Here is a 26,286-nt window from a genome sequence, read left to right as displayed (position 1 = left end):
ATAACTGAATGCTCTACTTCTGCTGTTCTCATAGAAACGTTCAAAAGGAAGATCGCTCACCCATGGCTGGAGAATACAATGAATACAAGCACATTAAAGCCAAGCTACGGCTATTGGAAGTGCTCATCAGTAAAAGAGACTCCTAAGCTCAGCTGGGATTTACTCTACTAGCCAAACAAGGACCAGCAACTGCTATCCAAAGCAATAAACTGTGTACAAAGACATGTTCCTCTTTGTTATTGACTAATTACAGGCACATTTGGCTTTCAAGGATGTCAAGACTTACCTGGTTCACCAGATCTACAGTGCTGTTTGTTCCACTGTACAGCAAAAAGGATTTGTGTTCTGCTTTGGACTTGTTTTTTTTGCCTCTGCTATGAGGTCTCGGATTTCAGAATACAATCAGATTACTGGTGAATCTCTGATCTTAATTCCCTGTTTCTGTTATATTCTGTGTTGTATTATACAACAGTTTGTATAGACTTTAGCTTTTTTTCAATATATATTTAATATTGCTGTCATATAGAAACAACTGTGTTTTCGCAATCAGACATAAGCTTTGAAGAACATTGAGATAATGCGTCTTAAATCATCGGTGGATATACTTAGAGATGAGGAGAGTTTATCATTATAGGAACTTTTCGTATTTGAAGAAGATAACCGATTTGTGGAAGGAAGGCTCTCCGTATATTATTTTTCGTTATTTACTGGTGCCATAATTCTTTATTTTGAACATTAATGCTTCTGAGAAAATGTATTTGTACATGTTCATCGTCAATGAAATCTCTTTCTCCCGCTATTAAGACCATTTACTAAGCTAGAGTTTACATTACAAAAAAAAAAAAAAAAAAATGAACAAATGAAATGCAAATGAACTGTATGAAAAAAAAAAATCTGTTGCCATTTTCTAATGGTGTAGAAACGCACAAAGGTACTAGAATTCAGCTTTTATTGTTATTGCTGTAGGTTTTTTTTTTTACTCCAGTGTCAAATGAAACTCACTGTTTAACAGTGATGAGGGTGGATTGAATCCCCTCAAAACCATCTCTATTGTTAAAAAGCAATAGAAGGCAAAACAGTGGGGCGTCACGGAGCGTTTGCATCTTGTAAATGCAGACACACAGTGAGCACATCACCACCTTCTCTTATTCTCCAGATTGGAAAATTGTAGTGTGACCTTTGTTTTTACAGAACGTGACAAGGCTGATGGATAAAGATGAATAATGTGTGTACATTTTAGTACATGATTGTATTTGTATTTTGTATATATGATATTAAAAAATAAAAACTATTTTTTTCTGAATATACTGGTGTTGGGTATTCATTTGCATGTCATTCAGTGCAGAAAATGCCATGACGTTTGTAATACTCTTGAAGTGAAATAATTTTATTGTTCTCAAAAAAAAAAAAAAAAAAAAAAAGATAAAACAATATATTCCATTTGAAAGCTATAAAAGTAAATATACTTTACTAAAATAACAATGCATCAGTAGCAACTAAGAAGCCCTTGTTTGTATACATTGACAGAAAGGAATAAGTTGGATGGAAACACTTCTTTAAATGACCTTCCATCAAGTACAAACAAATACATCTCATGCAGCTAGATGCAAAACACCACAGCAAACACCTCACCGTGGTCCTAACAGTCCTCTATCATCCACCTGATCTTAAAAACCACAAAGGTAAATAATTCTGATCCATTTTCAATAACAACCCAACATTAATGCTCCACTCAAAAAAAGTAGAAAGCAAATCCCCTTTACAGCATATGACCTTCCTGTGAAACAACAGGAGGGATTGAATTGAAAGCGGCAATGGATTGACTGGAAGAAGAAAACAGCTGTTAGAATATTCACATTTGTTGGATTAAAACATAATTACAATCCCATAACTAATACACGTACATCAACCAGTAGTTATTGCTGGATTTGTTCCTCAATGAAATCTCAACTGATGTCACTTTAAAGGGTTAGTTCACCCAAAAATGAAAATTTTGTTTATCTGCTTACCCTCAGGGCATCCAAGATGTACAGTAGGTGACTTGGTTTCTTCAGTAGAACACAAAGAGAGATTTTTAACTCAAACCATTGCAGTGTCAGTTATATAATGGTAATGAATGGGAGACATGGCTTTGAGAGTCAAAAAACAAAACAAAAAAACAAATGAAACCCTGCGGCTCATGATGATACATTGATGTGTAAAGACACAAAATGATGAGTCTGTGCAAGAAACTGAACAGTATTTATTTCTTTTTTTTACCTAATGCACTTTAAGGCTTTATGGCGGATCACAGACTTATAAGTGCATTACTGCCAGTTATCTCTCAATAGGACCATTGGCACTCTTAATTGAGATTGTAGATAGAGTGTCAATGGTCCATTTGTTAGATAGGTGGCAGAAATGCACTTATAAGTCTGTTATCCACCATAAAGCAAGAAGACGACAACGCTGTTGAGAATGCGTTTAGGACAGTTTGGACATTGCAGTGAATCAGTGGTTAAAAAAAAATCTATATTAGTAGTTTTTTTTCTAGCACAGACCGATCGTTTTGTGTTTACACATCAATGTATCATCACGAGTCACATTATTTAATTTGTTTTTTTTTTTGACTCAAAGCCGTGATTCCCCTTCACTTCCATTATATGACTGACAGACTGCAACAGTTTGAGTTAAAATCTTTTTTTGTATTCTACTAAAGAAACAAAGTCACCTACATCTTGGATGCCCTGGGAGTAAGCAAATAAACATCAAATTAAAAAATTTGGGTGAACTATCCCTTTAAGAGAAATATCAGATTTTTTACCTATAGTCATTTAAAATATTTTTTAAAAGCAGCTTCGCCGTTCAACCTGGACGTGGCATGCTCATGCATGCCAATCATTAATAAGAGACATTTTTATGCTAGTGGTTTGCTACTCTACACAAAAGGAAACCCAGTGGAATGGATTCAGGAGGTGCGAAAATGCATAAAATCCTATAGGAGTATGGACTGAACTGGTGAAGCTTGGAAATAAAGATATTATTTGTCAAGTTAAACCCTTTAAATGTATTGCATGAGTGTCCAATCCTATTCCTGGAGGGTCACTGTCCTGCAGAGTTTAGCACCAACACTAATTAAACACACCTGAACCAAATGTAATCAAGGTTTGCGGGATTACACAAATCTTCCAGGAAGTTGTGTTGGGATAAGTCGGAGCTAAACATTGGTCCTCCAAGATCAGGATTAGACATGTATATCCAAATGTATTTGGCTTGAAACTGGTGTACTGTGCTGATTGGGCTTTATTTGACAAGCCCCCAATTTGTAGGGTTGCAATGGCTCTTTCTGAATGGGATAAACCACTCATCTGTGGTCAATAATGAGCATTTAGTGGGCGTTATATATGCTTTAACCAGTAAATCGGTTTAAAATTTGTTTATTTCCTTCCAGAAATTCAAACTGCCAAAATAACTGTGGTGTATAAGCTTGCTCTTGGAGAAGAGTTGAGTTTCATTTCAACCAGTTCCAAAACACTTGACTGGAAGCTTCTAGTCAATCCAAAGATCTTGATTAGCTGGTTCAGGTGGTTCAGGTAAATTAGGGTTGAAGCTAAACACTGCAGGACAGTTGCCCTTCAGGAACAGGTTCTGACACCCCTAGCAAAATAACGTGGTCTAGACAAGAGCAACCTATTGGTTTTAAAATCTGATTAAAAAATAATTACATTTACGAAATATAAAGCAAATTAATTTATTTTACCAACAACTCAATCCAAATCTTAAAATGTATTTGTGTCAGTTAAAAAATATACTTTAAACCAAAAAGAAGAAGAAGAAAAAAAAAAAAAAAAACTGTGCACATCTCAAGATTCAACCAAACAAGCAAGTGAAAAGTCTGTAAAAATAAGAAAATAATAGATTTACTCATACGAGACTCCGGATATGCTCGTCTGTGGTAAAATAAATGCGAGAGCAGCGTTCGTTTCCATTTCTCCACAGGTTTAAAGTGCAGTGTCAGCATACAGAAAGCAAACTCTGTAGATCTCGCTCAGACCAGACTGAAGCCCTCGTACTGCTCCACGGCTTGCGTGAGCCGGTGCCACAAGGTCTCTTTGGTCTGGTAGCAGGGCATGTCCAGCATGTTATAGCAGGTGTGGGCCACAGGAAGGTAGTGCTCTTCTGCAGCAGTGGATTGAATGACGATGCGTAGACTGGCCATGCCGTGGATGGGGATGCGGTCACTGCCTGTCAAAAACACTGCGGGAAGGCAAAAGCACTTATTTGGTCTGCGTTGTTAAGATGCAGTTGCATTAGCACAAAAAAAAAAAAAAAAAACGCTAGTCCAATGATGTATTTATGCACAAAGCACCACTTACACAGAAGTCACAACATATCAGTGTTGACAAATCAGGACTGGGCTACTTTTACACTGTTGCCACAGATTGTTTTTTAGTCTGCAGGTTAAAGCAATCCCCACCCTCCAGAACTCGATTTCGACTGAGACGACCTCCGACCCTCATGGAAAAAAATTTGACTGGGCTAGATTTAAACAGTTGGGCTGGTTTTGTTTTGCAGACATTACAATCCTGCATCATATCAAAGCAAGCAGCATTCTGTGAAACACTTGGTGCTGGCGCAAAATCTGCATGTGGGAATGTTTCTCCCTTATGTGAAATTTTAGTCATTTTCAAATGACTAGATTTTTACAATACGCAATAGTAAACATGACAGCACATTAAGTTATGTATTTATCATTTAACATGAACATAGTAATTTATTTTTTAGGTAGCCCTATAAAAAAATAAATGAAAAAGACCAACAAATACTTCAACAAATATATATTTTTTTCTTCATATGGTGACAAAACCAAGGTTAAAATTACCCTAACTGCAAATTAATAAAAAACTAAACTGAACTAAAATTAAAAGTTACAAAGAAAAACTAATACAAATGACAAACATACATATTTTTTTTTTTTTTTTTTTTTTTAAGTAGAATTAAAATGAAAATTTTGCTTTGCATTTTCATTTCACTTTTGGTTTGAACAGGTCTTTACACTAACTTTATATTCAGAAAGTTGTGTATAATATATACAATAGTAACAACCGTAACAATGTTGATTCTCACTTACATAAAAACTGTTTCTTTTTCTCCAAGGGAAACTCATGAAACACCTCCCAAAACATCTTAACCGTTGGGTGTGATGCAGAGAACTCGCCCTTGTAGGAGGCATTCTGGGTGAAAAAATGAAGAGATGCAACACAAGGCATTAACGTTGTGTCTTAAGATAGTGCAGCATAAGCTGTATGAAACGTGCCCCACCTTCTCCATCTCCTCCCAGTTGTAGTTGTTGTTTCCCACCACCATGGCCATGAGCTCAGAGGGCTGGAAGAGAGAGAGGATCTCCCCACCACAGACCTTCAGGAAGCCACTGGAGAAGGCCGAATACTGCTCCTGTACGGCATCACTGAACACATACTGTAAATACGCCTGAACAAACTCCTTTCTGAGAGACAAACACAAAAAAGACACACTAAAGTGCTATATATACACTGTATGCATCTAGCTTCTTATGACAATTAATCACATTTTATTATTAAATAAACATTTTTAAATTCGTATTACTGTAAAAAAAACCTCACTCATTACATTAATGCAAAATAATTATAAATATGGTAGTAGCTGATGAACATTAATGAACATTATATAATGATAATTCCCATTAGATAAAAAAGCAGTTAAAATACTGTACAAATAGTAAGAATCTAATTTAAATCACAGAACGAAATTAGAATATATAAATTAGATTTATTTGAATGCATTGCTGAATTGTCATAAAAAAATTATTTTGTGGGCCTAAAAATTAAAAGGCTTAATTTCTGTTGATTTTGTTGCATCTAGAAAACAGGGCATGATCTTTTACATTCTTGTCAAATCTGGTTAGAAAATTGTGTTGGTTGCCCAGAAGTGTTTACCTATTATTAGTTGTTGTTATTATCAATTTTACTGTACTTGCCACTGAAAGGGAATGTTGAACTAAAATGTTCCCTTTAAGATAGGGCTGCACGATATTGCGAAAAAAATGACATTGCGATATTTAATTTTTCTGCGATATATATTGCGATATGAAATCTAATCTAATTTAGAGCAGATTTACATTCTCATTTTAAATGATTGAAATATCGACACCATCGTGTCAATTGATTATGCATGATGGAGAGAGAGCAAGACAGTGCTCGTGTTGTTTGAAGCGCTCTCTCTCTCTCTCTCTCGCGCTCTCTCTCTCCGCAAATCACACTGGTCAAGGGCCAGGGAGCAGCTGGCCCGTACACTTAATGAATAACGGATCAACTACAGCAGCCTACATCGCACATCCTGCGATGTGACTATCGTGGATTCGTACATCGCGATATCGATGCTTAAACGACACATCGTGCAGCCCTAGTTTAGGATCAATAAAACATATCAGATGAATGTAATCCAGTGCGCAACTACATATATTCACATGCACTCGTGCACCAGACTGAGTGAATTAAGACATGATCTGTGTGTGTGTGTGTGTGTGTGTTCTTGTTTTTGTGACATATCAGGACACAACTCTGTATAATGTCATGGGTATGACAGGTATTACAAGGAAAGGGTGATTTATGAGGACAAACCATGTCCCCAATTTTCAAAACGCTTATAAATCATACAGAATGAGATTTTTTTTGAGAAAGTAAAAATGCACAAAGTTTCCTGTGAGGGTTAGGTGTAGGGTTGGTGAAGGGCCACAGAATATACAGTTTGTACAGTATAAAAACCATTACGCCTATGGGATGTCATAGTCCCACTTTTCACAAAAAACAAACGTGTGTGTGTGTGTGTGTGTGTGTGTGAGAGGGAACGGGCCTTGATCGGAACTCAAGATGACTGGCCCTCTGCCTAATCTTACTGTCAGATAACAGGACACACACACACACAAACACACACACACTTCAAACAAATACTATTTTCTTAAACCATTTTACTTTCCATACCATCTCTGCCTTATTTTTTTCCTGAAATATAACCTTGAATGCAGCAACAATTCTTCATACATCACAAATGTACATGCATTTAAATGGCTTTTTTTTTTTTTTTTGGTCTGGATTTGTGTTTTGGATTGTTTGGATTTGTGTGCTGTCCCATCTGTTCCTGCAGCTTCTGAAACCTTGCAATTACGTCCCCACTGACAACACACACACACACACACACACACACACACACACACACAGAAATATGGAGCACAGGGAGGAACAACATGACCTCTTTCAGACCTTTATTTAAAGAGACACACACACACCTGTTTGTCTTGTCCACAGCGATGGTCTTCCCGCCCTGTATCAGCTCTTTAACCTCCGTTATCCCATAATACTCTCTCGTAATCTGTGGTCACAGTTGTTACATTTTGTCATTCAACACAATTTCCCCTTCATCCCAGTTAGTACGCAGACGACACATTCCACAAGGAGAGAATCACTATTCCACATTTGTGCACAAATATCTGAGAAACATTAAAAAGCGCAGATTCACATTTAAATAAGGTTGGGTAAACCAAAAAACATCTGCTGAATGTCATTCTATCATCATAAAAATAGGAAATGCTGACGGGACATATGGCAAACGAGCAAACGCTCTTCATCTTCCAGATTAAAAGCGCACACATCAAATCAGAACCATCTTTGTAGCATGTGTGTGATATTAAGGACAGGTTGAATTTATTTACTAAAGCAGAGACTTGCTTCATATGAATTATCAGTGATGTTACTCTAATCAGACAAACGCTCTTGACTTGACGTGGCCTAATTTGAGGGCTCGTGTTTAGTTTAGTGTCCAGCAACTTACTGCAAAGTTCAGACAGAAGGTCTCCTCCACATCGCCCTCATACTCCAGCAGCTGCTGAAGACTCCTGCAGACAGGTGAACACGTACAATCACAAACAGTTCATGAAAATCTGAAGCAGCCCTACAGTTTTGGAAAGCGTTCTCACTGAGGTCTCATCGACAGGAATTTAATTATCGTTTTTCTACTGTAAATCAGAGCTCACCAGCTGCAAGGTATAAAGGCAAACCCCAGACTTACCCGAGGAGGACAGGGGCTACACATCATCGCCTACTTTAACAAATGAGTTTTCTGAATATATGACTCTATAAACCATGTATAAATCATGATGTTTGCAGGGATTTTTACACAAGTGGTCATACAGAAGAAAGATTTACATGTTTATAAGCTAGCTGTATGAATATATTCAGTTTACATTTAAAAGAAGAAACATATATACATGTATAAGTAAATTAGAAAAAAAAAAAAAAAAAAAAACACATAACACACACACACACACACACACACACACACACATATATATATATATTTTAAAGGGAATTAAATAGTCATATATAAATAGTCATAAAACAAAGTAAAAAAAATAAAAAAATAGTGATACTTTAACAACCCTGGTCTGCATTTGTGTACTTGGCACAGGTTGTATGTACATATTGCGTATAATGTGCAGTGTTAACTGTAAGTATGTCTAATAGTACACTGTGTGTACGGACTATATGCATGTGCATATTGCACATTTTCACCTGCTGAAGTCTGTATGGTTATATGTTCATTGTTTCTGCAATTTCTGCAGCAAGCATTCAAGAGTTTCACATGTGCTGTGGTGATGTGACAATAAAAGTGACTTGACTTGTTTATCTTATAGTCAAATAAAGTAGAAACTTAGCTTCCTTTTCAATTTGAAGTTGCTGTAAATCTCTGTATTTGTTCCTGAGCTGTTAATCAGATAACAACCGTCCACAAGTGAATCCAACAATGTGTCAAACACATCTAACTGAGTGGAAACCAATTGATCCTTGATCCTTTTAAAGGCATTAGCACACAATAAAATCATCCACCATGGGCGGCTGTGCAATATTTGCTCATGCTGGTCTTAAAGTTATAATTGCAAGGTCAAGGTCTACTGAAGGCTGCTTTCATAAGAAGACTTGACTTAAAAACTATGTGGGCACAGCCTTGAAACCGCAAACCACCAACACGATTACAGACTTGAACTGGCCATCAACTCTGGGCTGGCTTGTTTGCTTCTGCAAACAATTAGTGGTCTAATGGTGACTCACAAACTTGAGCAGTTCAAAAAGCTTTTTGGGTGGCTTTTAATTAACGTTATATAAAAAACAACTTGTTTATGTAACGCACTGGCAAAGGACACTGAGTGTAGGGCTAAATTAGACAAAACAGTTGCTCTTCATTGATCTGTGCAGTCTGCTCAGGACTTCGATTTCTCAGTAAAGCCTCGTGGGGGGGAGGGGTTGGGATACAGTGGTCTGTGGGAGGCCGAGCTGATTTGATTAGCGAGTGACGGTTTTTGGATGAATAACAACAACATGATGCCTTCAAGGGCTAAGTGGTACGAGTTTAGATAAAGATAGGGCTTAATTTGAACAATCTGGATCCAGCACCTGTGGATCCTATTTTAAACGATCTACCATCTCATAGCAAAAAGGTTGTTTTTTGGTAAATGTTTGGCCTACTTCTATTTCATTTTGAACAACACTTTTGGATGCACAATGCAAAGTCAAGAAAAGCATCATGCTGCATACCTTCCCTCTGTAGGCGAAAGCTCTTTCAGGTCATCCAGTGTGGGCAAAACTTTCAGAAGCTTTTTGTAGAGCACCAGAGGAAAGTGCAAGTCCACCACAGTGGAGTTATAGATGGCCAAACCACAGATGATCCCAATCAGATGGAACCAATTGTGTTCCACAAAACACTGCAATGTAAAAAAAAACAGGCATGTCACCAAGAATCCTTTATGTATCTTTCAATAACAAACCTTTAATTATTCAAAAATGTTACATTTCGATTAACAGTTTTGCACACAGCTGAGGTGTTTTGGAGGTCATCATTCCATACAGAAATCCTGCAGGAACATCATGTTTGCATGAAAACAGCCGAGCTGGCTCAGATATTTCAATATCAGCAGGCTGATAAGATTATCTGTTGATGTTCGCATTCACGTGGCACTTGAAAAAGTTGCTAACAAGAGGCTAAATAGGTCTATTAGGGCCGTATGATTTAAAAAAAAAAAAAAAAAATTACTGTGTAATGCAGAAGGTCACGGAATTTGCAACATTTTGGATGGATACATAAAAAGTAGGTCAGTACACATAATGCACAATATGGTATGGACTAGAGTCGTTAATGTTAAGCTGCAAAAATACAATTTAAATCTGAATCCTGCTTGTTCTGTGTAAATGAATGGCACAGACACATGGTTTCAGCCTCTGCTGCCTCTGGTTTCATGTGTATTCTGCCTCTGCATTCTCAATATACAAAAATAAAAGTATAGGAACACATGAACATGATCTCTAGAATTGCTCTGAGAGCCACTATATGACTCTCTTACATTTTACCACTTCTTTTGAGTAAAACTATCACCACATCACATACAAACAGAAACCAGTCCCCTGGCACTCAGAAGAGTCACCTCTTTTAGTGAATTTAAGTCAAAACTTAAAACTTATTTGTTTAATCAACACTATCACTAATTGATGTGGAAGCAATCAAAAACAACAAAAGATCAATGCAAGTAACAAGTCTCAGTTAGCTTAATGCAGTACATGTAGCAAGGTTTTTTTTAATTATGTAATAAATAAAAAGAAAACAGAATACAAAAAGATTAGAAAAGCTAGTGTTAGTTTTTTCTTCTTAAATAAACAGAGTGCAAGTCTAAAAAGGACAATTTTTTTTTTTTTAATAATGGAATTAGAATAGAAAGTGCTAGAGTTAGAGGCTCAAATAAAGATGGAAGAGATGTGTTATTAGCTGATTATTGAAGATGGCTAAGGACTCAGCTTCTTGGATTTAGGCAGGTCATTCCCCCAGGAGGGAACATCTGATTTAAAAGTTTGTGAAAGTGATTTTGTGCCTCTTTTGGATGGCACAATAAGTAAACGTTCACTTGCAGAATGCAAGCTTCTAGAGGGCACATAAGTCTGAAGTAATGAATTTAGGTAAAGGGGCGCAGAGCCAGTGCTGGTTCTGTAGGCAAACATTAATGCCTTGCATTTTATGCAAGCAGATGTTGGTAGCCAGTCCAAATAAGTAAACAAAAGGTGTGATGTGCATTCTTTTCGTATCATAAAATTTTTTATCTTGCTGCCGCGTTTTGATAGAAATGACTGGAAGACCTGCCAAGAGAGCATTGCAATAGTCCCGCCTGGACAGAACAAGAGCTTGAACAAGGAGTTGTGAAGCATATTCAGAAAGAAAGGGCTTGATCTTCTTGGTGTTGAATAAAGCAAATCTGCAGGACTGGGCAGTTTTAGCAATGTGGTCTGAGAAAGTCAGCTGATCATCAATCATAATTCCAAGGTTTCTGGCTGTTTTTAAAGCGGTTATGATTGATGTAACTAACTGGATGGTGAAATTGTGATGAAACAATGGGTTTGCTGGAATCACAAGCAGTTCTGTCTTGGCAAGGTTGAGTTGAAGGTGATGGTCCTTCATCCAGTAAGAAATGTCTATTAGACAAGCTGAGATGCGAGTAGCTACTGTCGGATCATCAGGATGGGATGAGAGGTAGAGTTGAGTGTCATCAGCATAGCAGTGGTATGAAAAGCCATGTTTCTGAATGACCGAACCTAATGATGCCATGTAGACAGAGAAGAGAAGTGGTCCAAGAACTGAGCCCTGAGGCACCCCAGTAGTTAGATGCTGAGACTTGGACACCTCACCTCTCCAAGATACTTTGAAGTACCTATGTGAAAGGTAAGATACAAACCACTGGAGTGCAGTTCTTAAGATGACCTTTGCCAGTAGGGTTGACAGGAAAATCTGGTGGTTAACCATGTCAAAAGCAGCAGACACATCCAGCAATATAAGTACTGAAGATTTGAAATCTGCTCTCGCCTGTCTTAGGGCTTCCACATCTGAGAGCAAGACAGTCTCTGTTGAATGTCCACTTCCGAAGACAGATTGGTTGCTGTCGAGGAGGTTGTTCTGTGTGAGAAAGGCAGAGACTTGGTTGAACACAGCTTGTTCAAGTGTTTTTGCAATGAAAGGATGAAGGTAAAAACGGTCTGTTGTCCTCTAAAAGAGTTGGGTTAAAAGTGGGGTTATACGAGCCCGTTTAAATGCGGAGGGAAAAACACCAGTTAAGGGATGAGATGGTGTGAGTGAGTGCACGTACAACTGCAGGACAAATGGATTGAAGGAGATGAAATGGAATAGGATCAAATGAGTCAAAAGTAGTAGGATGATTAGAAAGGATGAGTTTGGAGACTTCTGCCTCAGAGAATGAAGAGAAGGATGTGAACAAATGTGTTTTTGCTGGTAAGATGAGCTTGACAGATGGTCGTGTGGAACAAATATGCATAAATGGTTTGAATTTTATTAATGCAGAACGTGGCAAAGTCCTCATCTTTTATAGATGCTTTTGATTATTCATATTTAATTAAACCATTAAAATGTAATTCACAAAATAGTAAACAGAATTTCATCAAAATAAAACATTTCTCAAGACCTTAATATAATGTTTGTTAAACTTTACAAAAACTCCTAATATTGTAAGCTTCATGATTTAAATTAGACATGCTTTTTTCCCCATGCAATTTAAATTTAACTATTAAAACATTAAATAGTCTGGAAAAAATACAATTGAAAATCAAAATCCAGAAAAATGAAAGCAGAAAAAAAAACTACATTTGGAAAATAATAAAACTGAATTTGGGAGAAAAAGCTGATGGATGTTTAATGGTGGTTATGTTGAAATCATGCGACCATGGTGTGGTTTGTACTTGTACTTAGGATTCAAAATTCAGAAGAGGTGTGTTAATTTGTAAAGATTACCATGATGAAAAAAAAAAACTATTTTGTTGGTAATAGAGCTAATTTTTTGCAATAATCCAATGGAAAAATCCTATTGGGTTTTTGTACAGGGAACCTGGCTGGCTTACAAAATCAATGTCATCACTGCAGCACTGTATTGTTACCTGTGAACCAAATGCAATTCATCCTTCAGGCTCTTCCAATCAAACATTGCAAATAACATTAAGTACTGTACTGGAGTACAGTGCATATGCATTAAAATATTGTTTTGCATTCAATTTATGTAATTTCATCACGTTTACTATAAATCTTGCTTAGTATCTTAGTATTATGTTGAATTTTATGATAATAACTAAGCTGAACTCACTTTATCAGAGAACCACAGAAGATTGGACTCTGAATATTGGGTGAACATGCCATAGATCGGATCCATCAGCTCCTTCAGCAGGAGCAGGAAGAACTCCTTTGTGACTCCTCCTGCATCCACAGCTTCCTCTCCATCAAAGATGACCTGCAATGATCAGTAAATCTCGGTTAGTCAACTTATGTCTAAGTGGGCGGTCTTGGCCAAAATATGCTACAATATATACCAGACAACAATCCGTAAAGGCAAACCTTAAGGGGCTTCTTCAAGTCTACGTCATTGTAGACTGTGAGCTCCCGGAGAGCATCGCTGACTAAGTGGTTCCTTCTAACGTGAAGCACCATGAAAGGGTTTCTAGCCAGCAAAGGTTCCATAGTCAACAGCATGAAGACGTTGTGCAAGTTAGCGCCGCTTACTGCCATCTGAACATTAATAAAGCAGGCAATACTAGTCAAAGAGGCTGAATAATAAGAGTCAAGAATCATAAGTAATAGCAGGCAGACTCTGAAATAAACAGCAAATCATTACTTTACCAGACTGTACCATGGACTAATGCAATATATACTCCTTAACTTCCCATTATGATATTTTCTGAAATAAATTAATATTTTTATTCAGTAAGGATGCATTCAATTTGTCAAAATTAATAGTACAGACTCCCACAGAAATTCGATTTCAAATAAATGCTGTTTTTATCTATTAATCAGAGAATCCTAACAGAAATGTATTGCAATTTCCTCAAAAACATTAAGCAGCATAACGGTTTTCATGATTGATAAGCAATGTTTCAGATCAGCAAATCTGCATATCAGTATGATTTCTGAAGGATCACATGTCTCTGAAGACTGAAGTAATGATGCTGAAAATTCAGCTTTACATCACAGGAATGACTTATATTTTAAGATGTATTTAAACAGAGAACAGTTACTTAAAAATGTATTATTATTTTTACAAATTAATTTTTTTTTTATTACCTGCATTTGCAGCTCAGCATCTGTTTGCAGCACGGTTGTCTTGGCTTGCGCGTTCAATATGAACGGATAGGCACATAACGTGACAGAACCCTGGGAAATAAGATTCAGATTATCAAGCTGAGACCAACACAACTGTCAAAAAATACATTTACAAAAAGATATTTAACAAACATACCTGCACTGGAGGGTATCGCATTTTCTACAACAAGACAAAACAATGAATAATGTCATTTTTCAGCTTGGTATAATCAAAATTTGAGGCTTTTTTTGTGTAACTGTGACATTTTGTATGCACAGTGCGGTCTAGCTCATGTTTACATTAACATATAGCTTTTGCAGTCCATCTACGGAAAATCTACATATGTGCAGTAATATACGCACAATATCAGCTTTGCGCAGAAACCATTTGAGGTAGTCTTCCTGGATGTCCACCAGGGTGGCGATGTCAGGGATGTAGAAGTGGTTGTATTCCACACGACGGGCTTTCAGATTGACCTGCACCAAAATATTTGGATCAACACTTGGTTTATCATTTACAACAATGCAAACTAAATGACACAAGCCTGTCCGCAAAAACAGATGAAAAACAGCAATTCAGCTCTGATGCTGGGGAATATTCAACCTAATAGCTTATTAATTAGTTACTTATAAAACAGTTTTGTGGATTTTCGCCGTACCTTGTGGAGCTTCTCCAGCAGTCGCAGGGCTGCGCTGGTGTAGCTCTCCAGAAACACAGGCATCAGGAGCGCCTTGCCGCCAGTCAACAGAAACACAACTATGCTTTTGTACATCTCCACTAGTCTGGAGAAAACCTCGCAATCCATCAGAGACCACCAGTTATCTGAGAAACAAGAATAAGATTCATTTCAAAAGCCCCTTCGATCTTGAACTCTGATAAACTTTCCAGCTAAGTAATGAATGGTGTTTCTAGGCAGTGGAAGATGTGCATACCGAGGACTTTGCTGGGGTTGGCGTCCAGTCTGAGGATGGCCATGGCTAGAGGGATGGTGAGAGAGATGTAGTTTTTGGAGTCCTGGAGGGCGGGACATTCAGACAGGATCAGGTAGATCCGCATGGCTTCCACGTCAGGAGGAGAGCAGGTCAGCTGGGGGATCAGGAGACTCTCAAAGCTCTTCGTGGCCTAGAACACATTTATGAGCCATTTATTATTAAAACATACACGTAAATAAGGTCAAACAGATTTCCCCCCCCGACGACAGTATGAAGTATGCCATCACAAAGAGGAAGATCTTTTGAAATCAGCATCAATATCATAATTTATTTTATAGAGTGTGCTTTAAAATATATTTTAACACAAATCATCTCTTCAATTTAAAATATATATATATGTGTGTGTGTGTATGTATGCGTGTATGCATGCATGCGTGTGTGTGTATGTATATATATATATATATATATATATATATATATATATATATATATATATATATATATATATACACATACATTTTTTATTGTTATGTATTTATTGTGTTAGCTGTATTTTTTTTTTAACCTAATCAAAATAACCCAGCTGCAGTTTGATTGGGATTAATTGGAAAGCACACCAAAAAAGCATGATTTTTTAAAATCTTTTTCTGTAAAGAGGTCTTACAAAAAAATTAGGATTTAAAATAAATGCTGTTTTAATTTATTTTTCTATTTGTCAAAGAATCTAAAAAAAAAAAAAAAAAAAAAAAGAAATCCACAAAAATAAAGCTTTTTTTTTTTTTTACATCCTTAATATTTCAAATATATATATTTTTTTTAAACCATTAAATCAGCATATTAGACTGATTTCTGAAGGATCACGTGACACTGAAGACTGGAAGAATGATGCTGAAAATTCAGCTTTTCATCTCTGAAATAAATTGCATTTAAAAAAATATATATACAAATAGAGTTACTTTAAATAGTATTAATATTTCACTATATTACTGTTTTACAGAATCTTTACTCAAAGATAATGCATCCTTAGTTAGTATTAGAGAAACACTGAAAGGAATCCTACAGACTGCAAACTTTTGAACAGTAGTGTATAAAAAGGAGCTAGAATTCCTTTAGAGTTATACCAACAAGTATACCAACTTTCACCCAGTAACACACACAAACAATGCTTTTATAAACCTAATAACGTCTGCAGCAGAGTCTGCAGTGCTGTAAAGACCTAAATAAATGAGAAGATGAAGCCAACATTTGAAACGCACACACCTGCTCCAGAAGTCTTGCGAAGGCTGGTTTCATCAGCGTCTCAAAAAGCAGCTTAACGGCATTGAAATCGATGCCCGGGACTTTGGGGTTGGTTTTGAAATGCCCGTCATCACTGTGAAAACAGCAGGTGGAAATTAGTATCCAAACACTTTGAAATAAGTCGTAAAGCTACACAGTATGAAATCTGAAATCTAATCTAATTTTAGAAATGGTTTGTGTTTGCTGAATTAGTTACTATATTAGTTAAAACTGTTTTGGAAACACCTAATAGTGAGATTTAGTATCTCCAAGCAAGTGCATGGGGACTAGTTAAGGACCAGATGAACAAATAGATGGATCTAAGGTGAGGAGATTTAAGCTCTTTCCTCTCCATTGCTCTTTATTGGTGCCTGTCGCTCTGAAGGGATGAGAGCAGGATCACACGCTGGGTGTAAATACAGAGCCGCAGGTGTTTAAGCCTGATGCTGATCCCTGTGAACCCCACACGCACAAGCACATGAACCAGAGCCAGTGTATTTTAAGCAAGACTCATCTATAACAAACGACTGGTCACAAACAAAGTCGGGTTTCAAGTTCGAGTCCAGTTTCAATGAGATGGCAAGATATGTTTAACCTTTACATTCAATCCAATCCGATTCTAATTATTTAGATTCCATTTGATTCCATCAGCTAAATCCAATTACTGATTTGATTAGACTTTAATAGAATCTGGTCCATTTGAATTTGATTTGATCGATCTCATTCAACTTGTTTCTAATGTATTTAATTAGATTTAACTGGATATGACTGATCTGATTCATTATAATTCAGTTTTCAGCAACCTGACACATTTCAAATCAACTCCGTTTTTTTTTTTTTTTGAATCAAATACATTCGATTTAACTTGATTTGACAGATCCAATGAATTCATTTTAGTCAGAGGTTAATTGTGGTGCAAATTTCTAAAAGTACAGAAACCTCTTCTCTTCAAATGAATTAAATAAACGAGTTAAAATAAATGCTATAAATGTGTGCTATAGAGTCCATGGCACCATGTGTTGCTCTAAACGCCGGTCAACCTAGCATTGGGACGTGTGCTCAGAAGAGTTTTAATCACATACACAAAACTGCATTTTAAAATTAAGATTTGACCTCACAACCCATAATGCCCCGTCTGAACACCAGCAACATCAGTTGTTCCTTATGTAACCAGATAATCTCTTAAAATGTTCTCGGCTGCAGTGCAGATTATGAACATCGAGGACTGCACCAGGCAGAATGAGGAAGAATGATTCTCTCATTAGATAAAGATATCCATCAAGTCCCATTTGCTCTGTAAGAGACACTGTTCTTTTACAGGAAGAGCTGTAACCAGGAGCTCTGCTGGTGTCTACAAAGAATTTTCCTACTGACGTTAAGCTGAAGTCACCTGTGGAAAAATCCCAAGTGCCCTGCGCTCCATGGCATCACCCTGTGTGCATATGCTTACTGACAAAGCAGAAACATCTTAACTGCTCACCTTTGGTCCAAAAAGCTGGCATTCCAACATGCAATTGAGGAAAACAGGAGTATGATGTCACTAGATGGGGAGGAGTCAAGAGATTTGAATCCAGCATCAACATAATAATGAATGTTTTATAAAACATTCCTCAACAGACACATCACAACTGACCTCATATATTAAAAAAAAATAATCATTGTCATTATTTAGCAATTTAATAACTTCATCTCAGATTTTTTTTCTGGAAGGATGTACAAAATCGATCAAAGGCGACATTTATAGTGTTACAAAAGATTACTATTTGATATAAATGCTTTTTTTACTTTCCATTCATCAAATAATAATTACTGCTATGACACAAGACAGCTGTTTTTAACACTGATCATAAAATGTTTTTTGATCAGCAAATCATCATATAAGAATGATAAAAAAATGTTGCACCATTTAGACTTGCACTATTCATTAACTAACTGCATGTTTTCTATTTTATTATTATTATTAATAATAATAATAATAATAATAATAATAATAATAATAATAATAATAATAATAATAAAACATACTACAACATACTATTGCTACATACTGCGCTAAGCTAGCTGAGACTTGTTCTGGCACTTGCATATCATGGAATTGCATTTTATCTTTTGATAAAAGTGTCTTCTAAATGAATACATGTAAATATAATGATTTCTGAAGGATCATGTGACACTGAAGACTGGAGTAATAATGCTGAAAATTCAGCTTTACATCACAGGAATATATTACAATTTAAAATGTATTCAAACTGAAAATGGTTTCTTAAATTTGTCATAATATTTCCCAACATTATTGTTTTTACAATATCCTTATATCAAATAAATGCAGCCTTGGTGGACACTTTTGGTTGCCAAGTGGAACTGTAATCTGTAACCTGTAATCAAACCGGATAACGTCACACACTCACTTGGTGATGCTTGAATCGCTGCTGTCATGAAGCTTCATCCTCCAGCGGTCCAGACTCTCAGAATTAATCAGAGCGATGCTTTTAGCGGCATTCATAATGCGGAAATCCTCGGGACAAGATGCACCCTGTTCTCAAACACAAAAACAAACACTTAGAAACATTACGACCACAGGTCACAATATACTCCAAGTATAAACACAACAAGACGGTTTTAATGGATTAAGCTTTAATTGGTATAATTAGGAAGAAACAAAACATATGACATCAGTGAGAGTCCATTATATGGATGGAACCACTGCGGTGATGTTGATGCCACCATGTGGATAAGAGAAGGAACGACCTCCTAGCAGCAACCTTTTTATTTATTTTCACAAGTGTAAAACTGCCTAAATGTAAATATTAAAATAACACAGCAGCTAATAGTAAGAGGTACAGACTCACTATACTTTATAATTTGTGAAAATATATTGAAGAATGCACTAATTTATTGAATATTCTTGTAAAGGAAACCTATCCAAACAATCAGCACAGCATCAGCGGCCTTGTTTCACAGCTCTAATGACGCTCCAGTAAAAATCAGCACGGTTACCTCCTTTGTAGACAACAACAGGAAATTGTGATCGCCTCCACTGTGAATTTTACGGATGGTGCAGCGCTCGCCTTCTGTAGACAAAAAACATAAGTGGTTTCTTTTACAAGCATATGAAGGAGGAGTGTTAGTTATACATGCATGTTATTAATGAGTTCAAACTTATCAACCAGGCACAATGCATACCTACTTTATGCTAAAAGTGTTAAAATAATTTTAATACTGTCTGCATACGGGACAAGGAGAACTAAAAAGACTCATTTTTAAATAATTACTTTTTTTTTTTTTTTTTTTTTACAAACTGCAAAGTGCATTCAACCTTCTGTGCGGTCATCAAAACAAAACAACACTTTCTCTCACACACACGTAGATTCAAGGCCATCAGATGAAGCACAAACCAAACTACAGATACTCTTCAGTGCAGTCTATTTATATCTGACCATCCCTGCATGGACACACGGTCTCTATAACGATCCCTATCACTCCAGTTAGAGGACTAATTATTCACTCTCTCAAAAAAGCAAACCCTCTGTATCTGCTTCAGATGGAAAACCATTAAAGCATGGCACTGCAAAACAAAACACTCGACTACAGTGACACTGAATGGAGGTTTTTCTTTCATTATAGCCATGTACATTACTAAAATACATATGAGTGTGCTCAAATTTACCTCTATTCAAAATACAGAAAGTCACGACAACGCACAAATAAAAGAACACAGATCATTTCCATAATGAGCCACACAACGGAGCGGCAAAAATCAGAAACTACCACAGCCTTGTCATGCACAAAATGAGATAAGACGTTAAATAATGGTGCAAATCAGTAAATTAATACTTGTATTGTTAGAATCGATTCTGATTCTTTATTTAATCTATTAAAACATGTGAACATACTTGTGTGTGTATTTCCAATGCACAGGGGTTGGATGTTCCCGACAGGAAGTGGGCTCTTAGCATTTCCTCTGAGACCTGTACCCAGCTGGCCCTGAGTGTTGCAGCCGAAAGCGTAAAGCAGTCCTGTGGAGGGCACGAATGCCAGCGTGTGGTGCCTGTGACCAAATAAAACATTCATTTGAAAAGAACAGCATTTTTTAACATTATAAATAATGTTACTGTCACTTTCAATCAATATAATGCTTATTTGTTAAATAAAATGTATATTGTATTATTGATAAATTGTATTGAAACTGTATTAATACACTACCGTTATTCAAAAAATGCTAAAAAAAAAAAGTGCATTATCCATACGGTGTTTGGAAATGACACAAAATTAAAGCTATCAGCACATTCCCCAATCTAAAACAGATGGACACAGGAATGTGCAGCTTGTCTAGTGCATATACTTACTGCCCACAAGAGATCTGAGACACTTCAGTGCCCATGAGCTCCATAACTCTGCGTGGAAGAGGCTCGTTTCTGGTGGAATCGTGGCCCAGCTGTCCTCTTGAGCCGTTTCCAAATGTGAACAGACCCCCTTCCTGAAGCAAACACAGCACAAACAGCAATGCTTCAGTGCTTCAGGATTGAACAGGACAAAATACAATTGAACAACTTTCCATTAACCTACAATAGTTCGAGAATTCTGATCGAAACGTTTTCAGACGGTAACTAAAAACAGAATAATTGTTAAAATAATAGATGTTCAGATAACTATAGCAGTTAGACTCAAATTCAGACTTTTACATTTGGATACATATGTAAAATATTGCTAAAGGGCAACACTGTTTTGCATTAAAAAACAGGTTTTTCAGCACACTGATCAATACCTTTGTCAAGGCGGCAGTGTGCTCCTCTCCACAGCTGATGTACACCACCTTCTGTGAGCGCAGGAACTTGATGTGACAGGGAACAGCCCGATCTATGAGATCACGGAGAAAAATCATGCCTCTTTTAATCCTATCCTCTAAGTAAATTACAGAATTCAAACCAGCAATGTTTTGGTTACCAGATTTTGAACCTCTATGTCAGTGTGTGTTTTACCTTGCTCGTCATTGAGGCCCAGCTGCCCGGCGCTGTTCTTCCCCCAGCCGAACACGGCTCCAGACAGCGACAGGGCGAAGCTGTGGTCTCCTCCAGCGCTGATCTGAGCCAGTGGGATCCCACTCAGAGATTTGAGCCGTTGAGGAGACAGAGTGCTGGGCTCTCCCTTCCCTAATCCCAGCTGACCGCTGGAGTTCTCTCCCCATACAAACAACTGACCATCTGAGACAAGGAAGACAGCGGGAAACCTCATTTACTGGCCCAGCAGAAGTACAGCAGAAAACAAAACTATTCACAAGTCTCCCCTTACCTTTTGAAAGTGCTATACAGTGTTGGTTGCCACACATCACTTGTGAGATTCGATGCTCGCACAACTTTTTAATCAACCTAAAGAAATAGATACTCTTCATTAAGAAAGAAAGTTCTGGATGACATGTCCCAAGAAGTGTACCTGGTAAATCAACTGATGAACAACAATAGAAAATACATAAATGTTTACATATTCATATACATTGATGACTAACGCCACATGAAAATATGTTTTTTTTTCTGTTTCTGCATCAATTGTGGGAGGAAATCTGTGAAATGTAGAGGAATGGATGATAAATGTTAAATTTAGAGAATTCAACATTTTGTTAAAGTGACAGATTCATTAATGATCAAATTCATTAATTATCAATTCCATTTAAAAGCTCAATTTAGTCAAAATTCAAAGTGGATTTTTTTTTTTACAGATTTTAGAAATAATAATAATTTATATATTTATATTTATTTATATATATATATATATATATATATATATATATATATATATATATATATATATATATATATATATATATATATATATATATATATATATATATAAAATACAATTATGTATTTTAAGGGAGCTACAAATCTGTTCAAAATCCACTGAAGAAGGTATTATATAAATAAATAAATAATATGAATATCCCAGAAAATAAAAAATATGAATATCCCAGAAGTACCTTACATATTCCTTGTTGCATAACCTGCAATTTTGTGGGATGGATTTTTTTGGTGCATTACTGAATTAATTGATGAATTAATGGATTAATTCAATTAAGGGAAAAAATAAGAAAAATTATAGAAAACAAAAACAAACTAATTCCTTTTTTTTATATAAATAAAAATATAAAATAATTATACAATTTGTTCTATAATAATAATAATAATAATAATAATAATAATAATAATACATAGGAAAGTCATTTATGGTTATGTAAAAGGATCAAAGTTCCAAGCAGGTGGATACATTGTTGTAATGTAATATTGTAAAAAGTTACATATGCTGACTACTTTATATTACATGAATCTGAGAGTACAGCACTATTGTTGGTAACTGAAAGAAATCAAATAATTGACTTGCTCACGAAAATTCTCACAATCACAAAAGGCCAGTGGCCTTGATCTCATCACACCACAAAACCAAATAAATAACCCTTAATCATTAACTCACGGACCACATTGCGCTCATGAAATCATTCACATAACAAGATGACAAGTGATGTTCGCATTCAAATGAAGAGCTGCGTGTCAGGAAGTGATGTTTTATCTGTTGTGGGTTATTCAGCAGTACTAGAGCCACAACAGATCAGAAGAGCATTCTGTGATAGCACATTATAGCCTAACTATCATTAAGTCCAAATCACTTGCGTACGGGACCCCCCTGCGGTGTGAAAGCCCCCATGCTGGGACCCCCTCACGAGCACGAGGCAATTAAATCCTCATTAGATTCCCCTATCTAGAGCAGACGCTACAATGCAAAGGAAGCAGCATCTGAGAAAGCGTTTGCACCACTAAAAAGGAACGTTTAAAAGAAATAACAGGAAGCAATGCATCGCATGCTTGAAACTTGAGTGTTGAATGTTCTCATGTACAGCTGAAAGTTTGCAGATCACCATATATACTGTAAAGTTCATCAAATGTTTTTATTTATTCACAAAATCTTGCATGAAGTGTGTAAAATTTCACCTGGGCACACGGACTGCCTCCTCAGCCGTACCCAGACCGAGCTGCCCTCCTTCTCCGGCCCCCCAGGCAAACACCTGCCCCTGCTCGTTCACCGCCAGAGAGTGAGCCTGCCCACACGACACGCCGGCGATCTTCTGAGCATCCAGAGCTCCTACCAGCTCTACGAGAGACACACAAACAGCCATTAGATTGCAATATCACTCTCAAGGATGGCTGCTTGATAGATGCATCATTCATCATTCAAGAGCTTTTCACTGTAGCACCAAAAAAACAACAACAACAACAACATCTGAATCTATATAATCTGATAGGGGCAAAAGAGAATATTTGCTCAACATCTGTTAAGAATCCCATGCTATGCATTTCTTCAATTCTGCATCATTCATATATGATTCATATATAGTTTCTTGAATCAGTATCTGCTTTCTGTGCTGGACATAGAATAGATTTAACCAAGCAGTAATGCTTTTTTTTTAACTCTAATGTATCAACTAGTTTCTTGGCTTCATTTACACCTCCCTCCTACCTGGACTGGTGAGTCCCAGTGCATGCTGGATAAAACTAGATCTGCTGTCATCATTGACCGTAAATGCACTTGCAATAACAATAATAGCATGATCAAACAAGTAATGTTTTATAGGACTTTGGTAAGGTAACTTTGGTAACTTTGTGAATTAGGTTGAATAGCTGTAAGCTGTTAAATTTAAGTACACAATTACATAATACCAATTTATGGCAAAGGCACATTATAAACATTAGAATCAACTTTAAAATAATTTTAAATGGGTTCCAATAATTTGAAAATAATGGAATAATAGGTGTGGTGTGCATATTTAAATCTTATATTTAGCATCAGCTACACAATCCTAATGTCTAAGTCCATTTGTAGATACTAACATCAGTTTATGTCAGTTACCTGGCCTCCATCCTCCCTTGTCATGGCCCAGCTGACCGCAGCTGTTGGAGCCACAGGCGTAAACGCTCCCATCATGCAACAGGAAGAGCGAGTGTTGGCTGCCGCACGCAACTTCTTTAAGACCCCTCCCGTCGAACATGCAACAGCTCCTCGGCTCAAAGACAGCCGCCTCCGACGCCCCAATGCCCAGCTGACCCGAGCCACTGCTTCCCCAGCACAGCATCATGATTCACACATAAAGAGGGAGACAGATGGAAGGATCTTGAATCAGGGAGAGCTCCTAGGCTGTTCCGCCTTGCCGTCTCCGCCTGTACGTGACGGATCTGGAACAAAACGCAAAGTCTGGCATGAGATGCTGGAAAGCAAATAGGTGAGTAATCAGTAGAGGGGAAGGGAAGTGGTCACACCCCATTCCTCTTTCCATACTGGGCAGTGTGTGTGTGTGTAAATGACAGCTAGTGTGGACAGCCGGGCCCTTGAGACAAGAATGCAGATCATAAACCACCTGGTGTGGTTAAATTAAAAATTAAAAAACACAGATTTACCAATCCAAAACCTACTGAATCATCACAATTTTCATGGATGCACAAAAATAACGTATGCTTATATGTCTAGGTAGGAGACAGATTTGTGTTCTCATTTATCATATTATGGCGGACAAAATATTTGTATACATTTACAATTTGTTAGCAATATATAACCATGCAACATGAATATTACAATTATTTTAATGTGCTTCACAAAAGCAATTATAGTCGCAAGGCAAGTCCCGTTGTTATCAATAGACTGACTTCAATGGAACTTAGGACTATTTGCTAAGGGCGTTTTTGGGAAACGTTTTAATCGAATTTTGTCGAATCTGTCGAACCGCTGAATCTAATTTTGAACGGAAACATTTTTATATTTATAAATGGGTACTGCTGAACGCTAGAATACATTTTCTATAGAATCATAGCCGTGTTCTGAACGTTCGAATCATATTTTTGAGCATCATGAACCAATTCAGAACATTCGAACCTTATTGTTGGGACAAAATAAACGTTAGGCGCGTTTCGAAATTACTAATTAATTTAGAACATGTGTGCGTTCCGAACATTCGACTTTGTGCGCGTTATTGGCGCGTTCTAAAAGTTCGACATTCACATCGATTTTATGAACGTCAAGGGCGTTTTCCGAACCTTCTAATAAAAAGTGACTATGATGGTCAGAAACGTCTGGTTAACATTAGGTATTAGAAACAGCAGAAATCTTTCATATGTGGGTCCAGTCCAATCTGAGATTGGCCTGCAAGAACAAGCCTGACACATTTCATGTCTTTAATAAGCCAAATCATGATGTAGTTCATATACTGCAGCTAATAATCCTCAAACATCTCATCGGACTGTGCATGCGTTAAATACAGTAATTTACCTCAATACTAATATTCGGGATAATATCAGGACAAACTGACACATAACTGCGCACTGACACTCACTAAACTGTCATCACGCAAACGCGGTGCCCTGTCTAACACAAGTCAGAAATAAACAGGTATTTAGGGAGATGATTTAAAGCAGATAACTTTACCTGGTAATGTGCATTGCGTCTCCTGTTTATTTTGACCGTATGTTACTGGAATGGTTTCAATTTAATGGGTCCCACAAAAACAAGGAAGTTACGAGATTACGTCGTCACTGATCACGTGACTTCTGTCAGCCAGCTCTGTCACTAGAGGGCGACGATGGGTTCATTACATGAATGTGGTGCTGATGTGCACATCATGGAATTAATATAGTTTATTAACAAATGCTCTGTTGGAGACTGGTTTGATTTAAAGTTTTGCCATCAGTAATTGTACAAGAAATAGCAAAGCATCAGGTCTGATGTAAAAAGTCAAGATATCAAATTGATAATATAATATTCTGTGCATGTATAAACTAGTGCATAAGCACAGTTAAAATATGTGGAATTTTATGTTGTTTCAGGCATGGAGTCCATTGCAGTGTTGATGAAAAA

The 26,286-nt window shown here is 36.8% G+C and overlaps 2 protein-coding genes across 5 annotated transcripts in view; one reads left to right on the top strand and one right to left on the bottom strand.

Moving 5' to 3' along the window:
• LOC127948997 (protein FAM13A) overlaps nt 1-1,303 on the top strand; it is a 41,785-nt gene extending 40,482 nt beyond the window's left edge. For all 4 annotated transcript variants that reach the window (XM_052545899.1, XM_052545898.1, XM_052545900.1 and 1 more), the window contains one exon: nt 35-1,303. In XM_052545899.1, the coding sequence (XP_052401859.1) occupies nt 35-146 (112 nt within the window). In that variant the 3' untranslated portion in view covers nt 147-1,303. The remainder of the gene's footprint in view (nt 1-34) is intronic.
• Nucleotides 1,304-1,366: 63 nt separating this feature from the next.
• Nucleotides 1,367-25,975, bottom strand: LOC127948999 (probable E3 ubiquitin-protein ligase HERC3). Its single transcript, XM_052545901.1, has 25 exons — nt 25,858-25,975; nt 24,292-24,614; nt 23,376-23,535; nt 21,688-21,764; nt 21,378-21,599; nt 21,164-21,255; nt 20,745-20,875; nt 20,292-20,446; nt 19,396-19,469; nt 18,807-18,931; nt 17,879-17,938; nt 16,381-16,492; nt 15,121-15,310; nt 14,847-15,010; nt 14,551-14,664; nt 14,345-14,368; nt 14,170-14,259; nt 13,447-13,617; nt 13,199-13,342; nt 9,606-9,772; nt 7,846-7,909; nt 7,304-7,386; nt 5,302-5,485; nt 5,111-5,213; nt 1,367-4,236 (listed from the first exon to the last, which is right to left on the bottom strand). The coding sequence occupies exons 2-25, from the start codon at nt 24,515-24,517 to the stop codon at nt 4,028-4,030; spliced, it is 3,141 nt and encodes a 1,046-aa protein (XP_052401861.1). The 5' UTR covers nt 24,518-24,614; nt 25,858-25,975; the 3' UTR covers nt 1,367-4,027.
• Between the last annotated feature and the right edge of the window lie 311 nt (nt 25,976-26,286).

Source organism: Carassius gibelio, chromosome B1 (genome assembly GCF_023724105.1).
Source record: "Carassius gibelio isolate Cgi1373 ecotype wild population from Czech Republic chromosome B1, carGib1.2-hapl.c, whole genome shotgun sequence".
Classification (NCBI taxonomy): domain Eukaryota; kingdom Metazoa; phylum Chordata; class Actinopteri; order Cypriniformes; family Cyprinidae; genus Carassius; species Carassius gibelio.
Note: the sequence above shows the minus strand (reverse complement) of the source record. Positions and strands in the feature narration are given on the sequence as shown.

Bases quoted from the DNA above. Each gene is read 5' to 3' on its own strand.
- LOC127948999 (XM_052545901.1), bottom strand. From the start codon at position 24,517: ATGATGCTGTGCTGGGGAAGCAGTGGCTCGGGTCAGCTGGGCATTGGG. The intron at 23,536-24,291 runs GTAACTGACATA...TGTCTCTCGTAG, and splicing joins CAAGGGAGGATGGAGGCCAG to AGCTGGTAGGAGCTCTGGAT. The intron at 14,260-14,344 runs GTATGTTTGTTA...CTTATTTCCCAG, and splicing joins TGCGATACCCTCCAGTGCAG to GGTTCTGTCACGTTATGTGC.